This window comes from Eptatretus burgeri, chromosome 18 (genome assembly GCF_056783735.1).
Source record: "Eptatretus burgeri isolate ZD-2024b chromosome 18, Ebu_testis_v1, whole genome shotgun sequence".
Classification (NCBI taxonomy): Eukaryota; Metazoa; Chordata; class Myxini; order Myxiniformes; family Myxinidae; genus Eptatretus; species Eptatretus burgeri.
Window position 1 is genome coordinate 8,208,174 of NC_140978.1, and position 16,790 is coordinate 8,224,963.

At 42.0% G+C, this 16,790-nt stretch overlaps 1 protein-coding gene across 2 annotated transcripts in view; it reads right to left on the minus strand.

The window, feature by feature from the left end:
- Nucleotides 1-16,790, minus strand: part of SCFD2 (sec1 family domain containing 2) — a 178,698-nt gene that overhangs the window by 110,254 nt on the left and 51,654 nt on the right. For both annotated transcript variants that reach the window (XM_085863582.1, XM_085863583.1), the window contains one exon: nucleotides 4,942-5,191. In XM_085863582.1, coding sequence (XP_085719708.1) covers nucleotides 4,942-5,191 — 250 coding nt within the window. The remainder of the gene's footprint in view (nucleotides 1-4,941; nucleotides 5,192-16,790) is intronic.

The window sequence follows — 16,790 nt, forward strand, 5'->3', positions numbered from 1 at the left end:
TTATTGGATCATATTAGAATAATTTTAAGCTTGTGGAGCAACATTCTATTTTTTTGACTTTTTTGGACGACCCTAATATATATACATACATACATATACTGTATATATATATATATATATATATATATATATATATATATATATATATATATATATATATATATTGTTGTGGTTGACGAAATTCGCAAACCACCATTCAGGTCCCTTAGGTGAGATATCTCTGTAAGTATATGTGTAGTTAGGCCCAAACCCGTTGTTTAGAGGGAATAAATGTCATTCATTCGGGCTGCGACCCTTCAGGATAGCCGTTTTTCTTTTACTATCTTTATTTTGGACCAGCCGCCATTACTACCACCACAACCACCACCAACCACATCTCAACAGCCATCACACAACAACCACCAACCGCAACGCCGCTTCACAACCACAGCCACGACCCTTACCGTCACATCTCGCTCTCGCAACCATCGCATCACCGCCATTCTCGCGCCGCTTGTGGACACCGATCCTGGACTCGTGCAGGGCGCGCGCCTAGCGGCGGGTGCAAAAACACCAGCCTTTCCGAAGAAATCGGATCAAGAACGATTCACGCCCACTTCTGTTCCGTCCTATCAGCGAACGTGGGGCGATTTGGCCCCGCCTCCAGGTGCGTCGGAGTATAATCGCTATATGCAGATTCGCGGATCAAAAATCATTCACGCCCACTTTTCCTCTGTCCAATGGGGAGCCAGCCAGAGGTGAAGGGTCGAAGGTGAAGGAGCGAAGCCCCGGGGGCTATAAAGGGCCGCGTTCGCTCGCCGAAAAGGCAGTAGTTGAGTCAGTCAAGGAGAGTTGAGAAGAGAAGAGTCAGAGAAAGCAGTTGGACGGAGCTGAGAAGAGTGGAGAGTTGGAGAGGTGGCGGCGGCGAAGGCAGTCGAGAGGGCGCTCGTGTCAGAGTCGGGGAGCTGCGGAGAGGGGAGGCCGGTAACGCGACCGAGGTCGCGGTGGAGACGCTCGTCGCGGGACCCGAGCCAGCGAGATATCCTCATTCCCCCGAGCATCAACAACCCCCTCCTGTTTCCCCCCGCGCTGAGATAGTGTGAGAAGGGGGCCCCGTTCCCACCCCATTTCCAGGCAGTGCCAGCGAGGCCCGCGGAGTCAGGGCGCCACCGCCATTTTGCGGCTCATCACCAGACGGGTAGGCTCGACGCGGTCTCGGCCCCAGGCCCGTCTGCCCCCCCTCATCGTTGAGGGTGGTCCCTTTTTCTTTTGCTTTGAGTATATGTGTTGTCGGCGCCGTCTGTGAAGTAAAACTGTATAAGTGTTGCCGTGTGCTCGGTAGTCGGTAGTAGATCTGCATTGTGTTTCTCTTTTACATTTGCTTTTTGTGCAGAATTGTGTGCTTCTTCTACTGTTGCATTTGCTTTTTGTGCAGAATTGTTGCTTCTTCTACTGTTGCATTTGCTTTTTGTGCAGAATTGTTGTGCTTCTTCTACTTTTACATTTGCTTTTGGTGTATAATTGTATATGTGTGCTTTCCGTTTGCCGCGGAATAAATGTGCTTTATGTTGAACTGTTTTTCCCGTTTCGCTTCGTCTTTTCCTTTATTGAATCTCCATCTTACTTCACGTAAAGGGTTGGTCGTGGGCTAAATACGCCCAATAATTAATCGAACCTTCGAGGTTGACGATAACACCGCTCGGTTATCCCGATAGTACGGAACGGGTCGCTTAAAGTGGCCCGTGTCCGAAGTCGACCTGCGGCGAGGTGCGATCGCCCGGTCTACCCTCCGTGTGGGTACTTAGGTAGGTCGAATTTGGCGAGCAACCCTATCCCACGCGGGGGGGCGATTGGCACGATCGTGGTGAGGCCGAAAGGCCCACCCATGACTAGTTCCCGGCGTTAGTCCGAGAGGGTCACGACGGGATTGTCCGTCCGGTGGGCGACGTGCCGCGATTCGAGTTACGTGGCCGCTCGCACGCCGGTGGGCGCGAATCCGCAACAACACACACACACACACACACACACACACACACACACACACACACACACACCCGGGCGTAGTGGCAAGCGCCTGTAATCCAGCTACTCGGAGGCTTGGGTTGGAGGATCGCTTGAGGACGGGAGCTCTGCGCTGGGCCGCGCTATGAGAGGGTGTAGGGCAGCCCGGAATCATGGCGAAACCCAATCCTTATCCCTGTGTCGTAAGAGGCGACCAGGGTTGCGTCAGGAAGGGCATCGGTTGTGGTCAAGTTTCATCGAAATAATGTGTAGTTTTTGAAAAGAGCAAATATCTATTTTTTGGGGAGGGGGGTCAAAAAACCCCGTAAAACCGCATGAGTGCAGATTTAGATGTGGTCAATACACCTTTGTTAGGCATCAGTTACGAAGCTTGTGGCCAAGTTTAATCAAAATCATGCGTTTGGTTCAAGCGATAACGACTGAAGTGTTTATGGACTGACTGGCTCACTCACCGATTGACACAACTCAATCGCATCTGCTCATCTGACTGAAATCCAGGTGAGCTTATAATAATAATAATAATAATAATAATAATAATAATAATAATAATAATAATAATAATGGGCATCCACAACCATCATTGACTGTGTTCTGAGAGGTCGGCGGAGACCTTCACTTTTTTTTTCTTCCGCCCTCTTTTTCACCTTTATTGGTTCACGAAAAAATATTTTCACAAAAAAAATAATGACCACTATATTTGTTATTCTTGTCTGTCTGTCTGTCTGTCTGTCTGTCCCGAGCATAGCTCTGTAGGTTTTGATCCGATCCTGATAAAATTTTGGTGGGAGGTTTATATCATGATCGAGTTGTGTTTTCCTGAGAATGGGCGTGGTGCGCCCATTATGGGCGGAGCCACGCCCAAAAAACATGTTTTTAGGGGGTAGCCGATTTCAATTTGTATCTTCTCCTAGGGGGTTTGTCGAATCTGACAGGGGTTTCGGTATTTGGTTAGCCCAAAGGCAACTGCATAGCCCCACGGAGCTCGATTTTTCATTTACGTCCCAAGGTCAAGGTCACAAGGTCACGAACTTAGAAAATTGCGAATTTTGATGTAAAAAATTATCTTCTCCGAGGGGTTTGTCGAATCTGGCTGGGGTTTCAGTATTTGGTTAGCCCAATGACACTTGCATAGCCCCACGGAGCTCGATTTTTCATTTACATCCCAAGGTCAAGGTCACAAGGTCACGAACTTAGAAAATTGCGAATTGTGTTTTTAGGGGGTAGCCGATTTCAATTTGCATCTTCTCCTAGGGGGTTTGTCGAATCTGACAGGGGTTTCGGTATTTGGTTAGCCCAATGGCACCTGCATAGCCCCACAGAGCTCGATTTTTCATTGACGTCCCAAGGTCAAGGTCACAAGGTCACAAGGTCACGAACTTAGAAAATTGCGAATTTTGACGTAAAAAATTATCTTCTCCGAGGGGTTTGTCGAATCTGGCTGGGGTTTCGGTATTTGGTTAGCCCAATGGCACCTGCATAGCCCCACGGAGCTCGATTTTTCATTTCGTCCCAAGGTCAAGGTCACAAGGTCACAAACTTAGAAAATTGCGAATTTTGACGTAAAAAATTATCTTCTCCGAGGGGTTTGTCGAATCTGGCTGGGGTTTCGGTATTTGGTTAGCCCAATGGCACCTGCATAGCCCCACGGAGCTCGATTTTTCATTTCGTCCCAAGGTCAAGGTCACAAGGTCACAAACTTAGAAAATTGCGAATTTTGACATAAAAATCATACGACCGCCAAAACTTTGAGAGCTAGGATGACAATATTTTTGATGCATAATCTTGAGGTCATTCCCCACCTAAAGTCTTGAAACCATTTTGCTCTATCTCGAACACCTTGCCCGTGGAGCCCCCTTCAAGTTTGTTTTTCTGCTGATTTCATCAAAGTATGTATAATCCGAGGAGTGCTAAATGCCATATAGCCTATATGACGTTATATTGTTCCTGGAATGTTCCAGAGGAAGTTTTGCACCAAAGGTCATAATCCTTGACCTTTATCCTTTAAAGTTCACAAAGGCCAAATTTTCAAAGTTGTGGGAATCAAACCGGGTTTTCGACCTTCTTTGACGAACTAACTCCAATAAGCTATATCACGTATCCTGTTTCCTTATTTTAATGTCCACATTGTTTTGTGACCTTTAAAGGTTATGCAAAGGTCAAATTTTTTAAGTTGTTGAACGAAACTGGGTTTTCAACATTTTGCAGCTAATAACCTGTCACTCGTACCACATCATGTTGATCATTTTTATAACTTGGTCAAACATTATCACATTGTCTCATCCTTGACTTCTAAAACGATCGACAACGTCAAATACCGCTCGTGAACCATCGTCGTCTTCAGACTTGTTCTTTTTAAAATTTGTTTTCACAGTAACCACTTGAGTGATTAAGCAAAACTTCCAACATAGGAGCACCTCCCTATGGAGAATGTTTTAACAAAGTTACATGATGATTGGATGGAAAATGCAGCTGGCGTTCCAAAAAGTACGTTTTCTGGAGGCATGGGTTGCAGGGTGTTTCATGCATCAGGAATAAACGACCTTGACCCCGCTTCACTCAGCTAAATAAGAGTTGCCACAAGTGTACCAATATGTCTTCCATTCGGAAATGGAAAATCCGAATAAGTTTCTGTTGTGTACAGGTGGAGTGGTGGTGGGTGGGGGAGGGGAGGGGGAGGGAGGAAAGCTAATGAAGCTCTTCTGACTTTAGGCACACATATACAGGGCACAAAATTGGTATCCTTTAATTTCCTCGACAAAATTTTGTGCAAAGGAACAACGTCTGGTCTCAACTACAATGTCATTGGAGATTATTACACAAATAGTTCGAGGCTATTGATGCACTTGGATTTGTATGGGGAAAGCTATAGGTGATGTTTCTAAAACAATTCCACCTGACAGGGTTAGAATTGTATTGTAGCTCAGGTTTCCTGTGTCTTACCTGTCCCATCTTCCAAAGAACCCCACAAATGGCACGAGTCCCCAAGAGCATGGAACAGAGCCTTGCAAAGGTCTGCCTCAGCTAACTCCTGCTCCTCTCCTCCATTCAAAGCCTCAGCACCAGACAAGGAGTACACATAGGTCAGCAGTAAAATGATGTCCAATGGAGAGAAGTCATCATGACCACCAGAGTGCTGAAGCCTGGAGCAAAGCTGAAGCAGAACTTTAGGAATATCACCATTCCGGAGACTCTGCACACAGCACCAGAAAACGTGCTTTTGTTTACCTTTACTTTAACTAAAGAAATAGGATAATTAAATTTTTTTAGCAATCAGCAATGAACAGTCGCGTTCAATTTTTTGGGAAAACAAAAATGACATTAAAAACATTGAGGAAATATCTGGCATTGATGAGTTCATGCATGTTTTCTGGCAAACATATGTCAAGAAGCCAAGTTTGACTCTTTCCCACTAGACATGGACTCTTGTGCCCAGAATATAAAAACTAAGAATAGAAACTTTGAATTGTATTCCACTTTATGGGAAGAAGCAGTAGGAGGTTGACCTGCAATAAATCTTCAAGCATTTTTCCCACACCCAATTCCACAAAAGAAAGCTATATAATGAATCCAAATGCTCCTGTAAATTTTCCATGGAATAACTTGCTTCAGTGCTAAACAATGTGGAGTGTCTTTCACAGTGTTGTTCAAGTTCTTTGCATTGTTCAAGCTTTAGCTATCATTTGTGAGATTAGATGCTTGTTATCATTGCCAAAGAGGTTTTCTACTGATGTCAGTCTCAGTTTGTATTAAGTACACCTTTGTATCACCGAACATTAAAGTGCATACAGATTCTGGAATTGGACCGCAAATGTAATGAAAATAGCATTCACCATTTTTAGATGGCACTTCAGCTTAAATTCATTCAATATCCTGGATGTTAGCATAAACATTAGTGGGTGGTGGCAGGAGACCAGAGGGAGTGCAGGCGATGGCAGTTTTGGTCACATGTCATCATAACTTGATACTTGAAACTGAATCCTATATCGAACAAGGGGGGAGGGGTGGGGGAACTTTTTATTGATTCTGGGAAGACACCATTTCACCTTCTGATATCTGCAAAAGGAGATTACAAAAAAAAAAAAAAAAAACCACACACACACACACACAAATGACAAAGAAAGTTCCAACTCCAGAAATGGGGATTTCGAATAAAGTGTAGACCCCTCAGAAGAAATAATAAAGCCAATTTGTGGAGAACCAGTGCCAAAAGTATGTCAGACATCTGAAAATATGGATCCTGACAACTTCGATCCTGGAAAGAGTCCCTGCAATGAGTATCACTTCATCCAAAGTGCAAATCCACTGACAATGCAGCACTACAGGTGACAAGAAAAGCACCAGCAGCCTCACAGCAGTGGATGCTCACACATGCATACACAACTAGAGAGAGTTCAAAGAACACCTTACCCCAAGCAGTGCTCAAGTTTATAATTCAACTGAAAATTTTTTTTAAAGGTGGTATAACAAAAAAAAAAAAAAAAAAAAAAAAAAAAAAAAAAAAAAACATTCCAAAAGTTTACCACCATGCAGCTGGCATTCCAATTCACAGTTCCAATTCCACAGCATATTTGACACAACCTTATCTAACATGTTACATTAGTTCTTCATGCCTGTTGTTTGTGTCCTTTATTTAGGATGTCCTTAAAAACAGCGTTTCCTGTTTGGAATGATTTTCAATTTTGTTTGACTGCCAGACAGGCTAAAACAAAAAGTATCTCACTCCTCTCTGCACATGTGCGATCAGATCCCATTCAGAGCCAAAGTCCTGCTAAACTGTCGGTTTATTTTATGATTAATGTTCAAAATACAACGTTCAATTGAAATAAAGTTGGTCCTGACATTTGTAGATGGACGGATAGACAAACAGACAGACAGAAGTGAACCCATTGCTTAACCCAGCTTCTTGCTTCCTGTGCATGAGTAATGATGTCACCATGGGGCAAATTAAATTGATAAACCCTTGTGCTGCAGGTCCTCACAAGGTGGCTCAAAAATGGATAGAAACACGAAGCTAAAGGAGGTTAGAATGAGGAAAAAGGCCTCAGATGGAAACTGATGGCAGCACCACATGAGGCCTTTTGCTTCATGTTGACCACCATAAATAATGCCTTCCAAGTCATGCACGTCTGCCACAATTTCAGGTCTTGGAGCAGCATTTCTCAAAAATATAATCATCACACAAGCTTTTAAAATCCAATCCACCATGGCTATTACTCAGTAGCCATTAACCAATGCATAATGTTATAAGGGGCATTCAAAAAGTTTTTGAAACGTGATACTGACAATTGTCCAAGACTCACCAACTGTTTTTTTCCTTAACGTGGTGTGCTTTGACTTCAATGCATTGGCTCCATTTGTAATTGAAACTGTCTGTGCGAGTAAATTAAAAGTTTTGAGATTGTGTCTTCAGCCACATCTTGGTTGCTTCAATCGGTTCCTCATCAATAGCAAGACTTCACATGCAGAAACAGTTAATAATCATGAGAGACTAGATACAGACGATATGTGGGTAGGGGAGGGCATAGGGGGGTGAGGAGGTGGTGGGGCAACACCTCATCAACGTCGTCTAAGCAATGTTGAATATAACTATATCTCACCATCTGTCGATTGGAGTCACGTGATGACCCACCCCACCCCTTGGAGATCAGTTAACATCTGGTACACGATGTGCTAGATTGAGACTGTGGTTAAAACTCAGACCTAAGCTTTGCTTTCATGGACAGCTGTGAAAGTTGGTGGTTCTTTCAGTTTTGAATATGGATCATTCCAAATACAAACAGAATTTTAAGGATGGATGTAGTGTTATTAAATGGGAATATCCTGCCTGGTGTCGGCTTCACGGTTAGGGTGGCTAACTTTGGATCTTTGGGTCCTGAGTTTGTGCCAGTTGGCCAATGAATTAACACCAGGCATGGTCGACTCAGCCTGTCATTCTTCAGAGGTTGGTGAAATGAGTGCCAGTGTACTGGTAATAGGGGCACATTGCATCAGCGGCACAGCCGCGCCCTCAGCCAATGATACTACCCGTAGCCTTGTGCTGCATACGAAGGAGGAGGAGGAGAAATATCCTGACTTAAGCGAAGAAGAGACACAGTGCCTCAGATATTAAAATGTTGTTTTTGTCTTTTATAAACACCATGTCTTGTATAACAAAATGAGTCACAGAGCGGTTTGGCATTTTTATCAGGAAAGTTGTGCTATGCTGGATGGAATTGCAAGTGGAGAGCAGTACATGAAAAAAAAAAAATTTGAGATGCATGGTATTGTGGGACAAAATGGCACATGGTGTAAATCAAGAAATGTTGCAGGACATGCAACAGGATCAAAGCCAGCTGAAATGTTGAGGTGACACCAAGAGGGGACAAAATGATCGAAGCAAGCAGAGGATGGAGGCGTCAAACAAACAAGAAATAGAGATTACCAAAATAGTTGCAGAGAAGCAAAAGCAAGAAGTCATGGGTTGTGTAAAAATAATTTTTTCCCAATCGAGACAACTTGATATCTGCCTTCTGAGTATCTGAAGGAACATGGTCACAAAATGCATTTTCAATGTTTTAAAAATGATGAGTATCCTAAACACTTCTGGCACTGCACACATTTACACACACATACATATTGCGATCATGGTACATTAAATCAGTTTCATTTGGGTGTCCGTCGAGAAAATGATACGTTTTGCTATTTCCAAGTTTGCCTGACAATTCCAACACCCAGTCCAATTTTTTACAAGCTCGAAACACTCGCTCCCTTCAGGAGCATTGGCAAGCGAGGAGGGAGGGGGAGTTTACCTTGACGACCACCAACACATATGCAAAATTTGGTGATTGCGTGAAAGTCGTAAGTCATCCCAACCCCCTGTGAAGGGGAAGGGGGGGAGGGTTGTGCCCACGACCTGAAAAAAATCTGGTGTAGATCGGGCCAGCCCTGTTTATTTTTCTACGATTTTCAGATGTACATATGTACGTACGTACAATTGACTTAGTTAACATAGGAGAATGGCTTATTCAACGAGACAATACCTCCCAAAAAATGTTCAAACTGGGACATGGTCCGGAAATGGCAAAAGTTAAAGGAAATGCTTATGCGTCTGGTTTAAAGCTTTCCGGACTAAGATTTGGCAAATATCTGAAGGCCATGTTTTCATATCATGAAAAAAGTCGAAACATGGACAATCTTGCACAAAACAAAACCAAATAAGTAATTTCCAGGATCCATAATCCATCTTCACCGAAATGTGAAAAAATAAAAATCCCCAGAATATTTCGCAGACTTAAGAAACAAGCTTGCTTCTTTCGGTGAGTCAGTTATGACTAACCACCAATTGCAAGCAGAGGCAGAAAGAGCAGCCACTTGAGTCGTTGCAAAACAAGAAAACTATCCCAAGCAATCCTTCCATCTTTATGCATTATGTGGCACTATAGTAAGCCTGGATTCAACTCCCCCCCCCCCCCCGAACCAAACAGATGTGCTAATTTCCACGCCCATATGACAACTGCAGTCAAAAAGGCCAGTTGGCTGTCCATCTCACAGTGCATCAATCTTCTCAAACCCTCTCAATGCCAGTTTTGTGTTTGAGTTTCTGTGACCTTGTAAAAACAAAATTGTTTGAAAAGGACAACTGTCCCCAATGTAAAGCAAATGCACTTTAACAGTGCAATAAATCCAGAGCTTTTCTTTTTCCTGACTTGTGCTTGGAATTAGGAAAGAATAACTGATCATCACATGCTTACACTCATGAGAATCAGCAACCATCATTCATCTTCGCATTGTTTTTGAGGCCAGAATATTCCTTATGGCCCTGTTTCTCAAAAATCGAAAGTAGTATCTAAGCAAGAGTACTTGGTAATAAAATAGGCAGCTTGTGTTTTGATTGATGGATCTTAATTGTAGTGGGATTTGCAGGAAAAATTCTGGCCTGTTCATCCACAATGTGGGCAGTTGGATGTAAGCAGCAAGCAGGAACACAGTGCTCCAGATGGATGTTTGCGTGCAGTGTCCAGATGTGTGCTGGCGTATGCGTCAGCTTACTCCCACGTGGATGTACTGCTCAGAGCACCAGTCCAAACATGTCCATTTTAAAACTTCCTATTTGTATCCTTCGAAAAGGAAGCAGGAAGTGCCAATGTTATTCAAAGTACCAAATTAGCATATCATATTTAAGAGGCAGAGATAATTTTTTGTGGCATTATAATATTTACATAATTATATATAGTCAAGCATGAGTTTGTTTGGACCTCAATAGATGTTTACATCTCCACAGGGAACGCAAATAGTTTTCCTGCTCAGATTTGCCTCCAATGCATGTGCAGTCGTGTTGAGAAACTATACTTTTTAGCATAGGTCATTAAAAAGTTGTTCTGTTCAAAATAAAGTTTGCAACAATGTAGAAATTTGCTACATTAATACAACCGGGACCACAGATGCACATGATGTCGATCAAACTTTAACAGTGAAATTTTACTTGGCCTTTTGAATCCGTTGGTTTTTTTTTGGATACAAAGTCGAGGCTCATGGAAGAGCTAGAACAGAGCAGAACACAAAAGAACACAACCGCTAGAGGAGACAACACACCAACAGCAGTGTACAGGGAACAACAAGGGAACAGATAGAGTACAGATAAAAATTTTCAGTAATTCCACTCGAGAAAACGCCCTGGATTTGCTTCGAGGATTAAGTCCTGCAAGTGTAAGGAGATTGTTGGGGGTGTTAATGAGAAGAGAAGAGAAAAGATTGCAGGGAGGGTTGGAGTTGAGATGGTGGTGCACCATGCTTGAAGCACGAGCGATTGAACCACATCCAGAATATAGTTCCACAAACAGAATAAAAATGGGACACGAGTTGGTGTCCAGTTTTAAGTCTGAATTTTGGAAATTTATGCAGGAGGGGGTAACTGGAAGACTGCATCCTGAAGGAGGTGAGGATGGTTGGACGGCTGGGAAAGCAGAGGGAGCTAAGACTGGAGGAGAGGTAGTTAAAAAAAAACAACAAAACAACCACCACCTGCCTGGAAGATTAGAGCAGTCAACCTTGTGCTTTTTGGTCTCATCACAGTGTGGACAAAGGATTTATAGGCCAAGTAGTTTTGATTTTTCAAGGAATGACTTGGAATGGGGGAGGGAGGATGCCCAGTCTGCAGCTGGCTTTGGAGGTCAGTTTTGCTACCTGGTCAGTCCAACAGATATCATGACTGATGATGAGGCACAGAGGTTTGAAATACCGAATCTCTTCAATTAGCTGACCATGAAAATAGATAGGTGGAGTCATATGACAATCCTACCAGACCAACGGGGTAAGACTGAGATTTGCCAGGATGGAAAGACATGTCCCATTTGTCAGACAACACATGTAATCAATTCCAGATCAACAGAGTGATGCAGCTGCTGTTTTTGCCTGTTTGTGAGATGGGTTACTGTATGACACAATGTGGAGTCATCTGTAAAAAGGAAGCGTTTTTTTCAAAGCATTGAAGAGATGATTTACATACATGACTGAAGACTGGGCTTAAAATACTGCATTTGAGCACTTCTACTTCCCCTGGGAGAGGATAGGAGAGAGTTCCATTGATAGCAATGCGTTGAATGCATGAATTGAGGAATGCACCAGAGCGGCCTTGTATGCTGCAGGCATGAGCATGCTTGGCAAGCAGAGCAGGATGCCAGACTGTGTCGCATGCCCAATATATGTCCAGGGAGATGCTCCTCAACTCTTGTTTGAGGGTTTCATATGGCTGGACCTGTGATAAGTGAAGGGAATAAAAGAGGGTTTCGCAGAATGAGCCATGAAGAAAGGCAGTAAAAATTTTTTAAAAAAACATACTGAAAGGCCACCAACTTACCCTTGACCACCAAGCCAAGACAGAGCACAAAAAGAACAGAGGTACAATAACAGAAAGGAGGTGGTGGAAGACATACCACCGACCTGTCTGAATTGTGAATAGGATAGGCCCATATACTTAGCTTCATCAGAGGAGATTCTAATGATATTGTAAGCCTTGGTTTCCACGGCATCAAGCTGAGCAAGGTGTGAGGCAGAGGTGCCAGCCCAAAGGGGATAGCAGTCTCCATCAAGCTGCAGATGAAAACCTTGTAGCTGGAAAGTAGTGGCATGGCCCTTGCATTAGCAAGCCTTAGATGCCAGCTAGGAGATGGAAAGACATGTTCCATTTGTCAGACAACACATGTAAGACAGTTTAGACAGTCTGTCCAAGACAGTTTATAGTGATGAATCAATCCTTCAGGTTCCAGAGAATACACCTCTCCTCATGGTTCGCCACAGATGTAGAATGGGAGGTTTGCCAGTGATTCATGATAGAGGGAGTGAGAGCATGGGAATTTCCTGCAGTAAAAGATGAGAGTGGGAGAGAATATCTCCAGAATGACCCATTGTTTGTAACAATGGAGCAAAATAATAATAATTTGAGGAAGAGACTGAACCTCAACATCCATTGTAAAAGATGTACAACATTCAGTTCTTCCATGGAATCACTCTCAATAGAAAATAAAAATCCACAAAAAGGTCAAGAATACAAATAGTTTGAATACATTGAGAATATAAAGTTCAAGTAACAACCGAAAGGCAAAAAATAAAAGGATGATGAAAGCTTGATTAAAAAAAAATATATATATATATTTGAAAAAATACCCTTGGACTTTAAAATGGTGGCTTCGATAGGTACACATGAGGAAGTGTAAAAATGTGGATGAAAGGAGGTACAAGTTTAGATCCAAATACAACATGATCACATCGACATTGATGGAGTCAAGTTTTCATCTTCAAAACAATAATAACAAAAGCAAAGTGCACTACATGTAGGACCGAAGGAAAATAGTTGGTAACTTTAGGTTGGCAGTACAATTAAGAGCAGAACATTAATATGGATTCCATCTTTAGTGGAGTCATAAAGATAATGACGAGGTAATAGTTGTCGGAAGAGCAGACAGGAACCAAGATAAATACTTTATGCTCATTCCAGATTCCCCCCCCCACCCCCTCCTTTTGTGCACGGCTCGGTCTGAAGATTTCTGGACGGAAGTTCCTGCTGTCTGAGTTTACTATCGTCATTAAAAAAAATGCCTCTCGGCGTTGCTTGCATCAGATATTTGCCGCAAGTCACATCTGATACCTAATACAGTCTACAAAGCAATTTTCTGCAAATGGTCAATAAACATATATCGAAGCGTTTGCTTCCCGTCAATCAAAGTTGACCCAAAACATTCTACGAGTCGACTCAACTTTGGAAAACTTCAAAGTATTTCTTTATTCTCAGCAAATGCCTGGCAGGAGTTTGTCAGATGGCTGTTGGTGAGCACAAAGGTTTAATCTCAATATAGCCAAGTACACTGCACTCCATATGGGAATTGCAGCTGCAAGAAAAGACAATTCAAAGGAATAATCAGGGCCAATACATGTCAACAACTCCAAAAAATGATGTCGTCACCTTCTCAATGAGAAAGCACTTAAACGAGGCTTAAATAATGACTGGCTATAAATGATATGAATATTACAAATAATTTTCTTTTAAAATAGCATTTTCAGTAAGTTCAAAGAACATACGAGACATATAAACAAACAACAAAGGTTTCTGCTTTGAATAACATCTGAAGTGGAAATCTTTTTTGTACAAAATTAAGGTTTCCACCAATAGCATTACATTTTACAAATGGCAACTCTGTGCATTGATCTTTAGCCATCAGTAAAATCTTCACTCAATGTAGGATCTATTCGAGTAAACAAAAGCCTGATATGCATTATATACTTACTATTCCATCATCCATACATCGGGACTATACTCTGTGCAGAGCGTTGGTGCTGCCTAAGCAGTCTCCTTGGCTATTCCGACACAGTATACCAGCATGCTGGTACTCATTTTGCTGACCTCGGAAGGATGACAGGCTGAGTTAACCCCACCTGGTATTAATTCAACAGCTGAGCGGGATTTGAACTCAGGACGCTTGGATCCCAAGCCAGCCACCGTAATCATTAAGCCAACACCAGACATACTTACTCATGATTGCTCATTATTTGGTGTGTGTAAACGTATATAGAAAAATAAAGAAATAAAATTGCAACAGCAGCAGGAAATGGCTTCGTCGTCGACTGCAATTGCAAAAAAAAAAAATAATAATACGAAAATGGGGAAAATTATAAAAATTTCAACAAAAGTAGAGGATCAGAAATAAAATAAGAGGAGGAAAAGGAATCGACAGCAATGGGGGTGGGAAACTGAGTTCAGAAACGCATACACGTACATCTACTTGACAGAATGAAAAGTCAGCCATATGTCTTTACTATCAAAGTGGAAGGGGGGGGGGGTGCGAAGAGGCCATCAGGGAGGGAAAAGAATAGAAATAAAATGGTGGGGATGAGGTGGTAGTAGGGGGTGGGGGAGGGGTGTTGGTAGAACAATTCAGTTGTTAGTGTGCTTTCCTCTGAGCAATCTGGTCAGGGATTTGCTCTCCAGTGAAAACAAACGAAAGCTGCCATCCAAGTGCACTGCCAGCAGGGGTTGTTGCATTTCAAAGCATGATGCCCTTTTTGTTTCATCTGCATTTAGATTGTGTACATTACAAGATCACATCACGTGATATCTTTTGAAAAGAGTCAGCCATTGTGGGCTACTAAGCTGGCTAAACTTCCCTGCTTAGAAGTTAAGAGATACTTAAGGAAATCATGAATGGACTGTAGATGTATTTTAAAGGTAGAATGGGATTAGTTGACAGTGATGACAATGATGATGATGACATATGAAAATATAGGTTCATGGAAGAGCGAGCTTTGTGCAACGGCAGAAAGCCTGGATCTTAGGAGTTGAAACAAGAGGGGGTTGGTTGTACTATTCATGCCAATAAAGGTCCCTGTCCAAACCCAACGAGTCTTAGTCATAATTTTTTTTTTTAAAGAAAAGAAAAGTGTGTGAGAAATATAGTTCAATGAAATAGTTCAGTTAACCATTTTCTGGTAGCCCAGAATAAGGTACAATGTATGAGGTGATATTATACAGCCTTTTACCTTTGGACTCATCTTACAACTGGGATACAAGAAAATTTAAATGTAGGCCTTTTGTTTACACTATACGAGTATTAGAAGAGCATCAAATACAAACATGTTCACTTGCATGCCCAGAAAATATAACTCATTTTGCTTTCATTAAAGACCAGGGTCTGAAGGGATGGTCACAAGTAACAGTAGCAGCAGCAGCACTCACTTGAGGCTAGATCGTACCCAAGGCTGGCAATGCATGCCGTGCCACAGACACGTCGAAAGAGTTGTGAATGTTATTAAGGGTGACAGCTTGTTAATTGCTTTGTTCAAGCTCTGTCACTAGCTTTGTGGGAGCCTAATATGGTGGAAGGTCCTTTGTGCAAAGGCAGAGAGCCATTTGTAAAGCTTTCTTCAGGCAAGCAGTTGCTAAGTTAGGCTGTGATCCCCAGGATAATAAAGGCTTTGTGGGAAACAGGAGCTTTAAACAAACATGGGCTTTGCACCTCTTCAGAATGTTGTTTAATGGTCAGTTGAACAATGATTTAATGCAGCAAGTGAACAACACCACACTCAACTAAAATAACTTGCAACGCTTAAAATGAGATAACTGCGAGGTTGAGGTAAGTCATCACTTTTCAGACAATGTACACTAAATAGATCTCCCGAATTCGAAAAATATAACTCAAAAGCAAAGAAAGTAAATTAATAAAAGAGCACAAGGGTCATGCTCATTAAGAAAAAAAAAACAGCTAAATTAATCCCTTCCCAGCAATACTTATTAAAAAGTATAAAATTAATGTATAGTCTTCTTTTCATATTAATATCTCAAAAAATTGGCTCGACGAGGAATTAAATTATTCGAGTTCAAGTCCTGTAAATACAAATGTGGTTGCGGGCACAAAGAATAGTCATTTCCCCGATTAAGAAAGCAGAACAAACACAAACATCTGTTCCAAATCTATAAACACAATTGCTCACAAGAAATGAGCGTAGTAACTCATCTGTAGTAATCAACGAGGCAGATAAATAAATAAATAAATAAACACAATTAGGCTTTTTCATCAACTGGATTGTTTTGACTGACAATATCTGAAAAATACTCTCAACTGAAGGTCGTACTTAAATGAGAGAACCTTAAGTTTTAGACTTTTAAATACAATTTGCAACTTAAGCTCTTTGCTAAATTAGAAAACGCTATAGAAATCTGTGATTATATTTTTCCATTGAATCCGACGAGGTACTCATCAAATTCCCATCTAAGATTAGCAGATCTCATGAGGGATGTAGAGGAATTATTTTTTCATTCCACCTTGTGAGGTCAGCCATGGGGAGACAAGCTTGACGGTTGGAAGATGGCAGGAATTTGGAATATGGCCAGGGTGCTGGCTGATAACTGATCTAGTCTTTGTGGATAACACCGAGGTATAGTTAACATCCATCAAGTAATGCTAGCACATGGGACACCCGGCTTAACTGCATCTGAATAAGGGTGTACTCTGATAAAACGTGCTGCCTGTGAAGCACCAATCTGACAGGTGCGAGCCTGGCCAGGAATTGATGGACGACGCAGCTCAAAGGTAAGTGTGCTGTCTCAATTGTCCTGCTTCACCAATAATAATAATAAAAAAATAATAATAATAACATAACCTGCTACATCATGATGTATTTGCATTTGTTCCCAGGTGTATGGTCATTAAAAAAATTCAAAAACATCCTCCCTTATATATCTCATATAAAGCAACAGAGAAGAAGACTGATAGTCCTTGCAAATTTCTCAAAGGGTTATGTGAATATCCCTTACCACATGG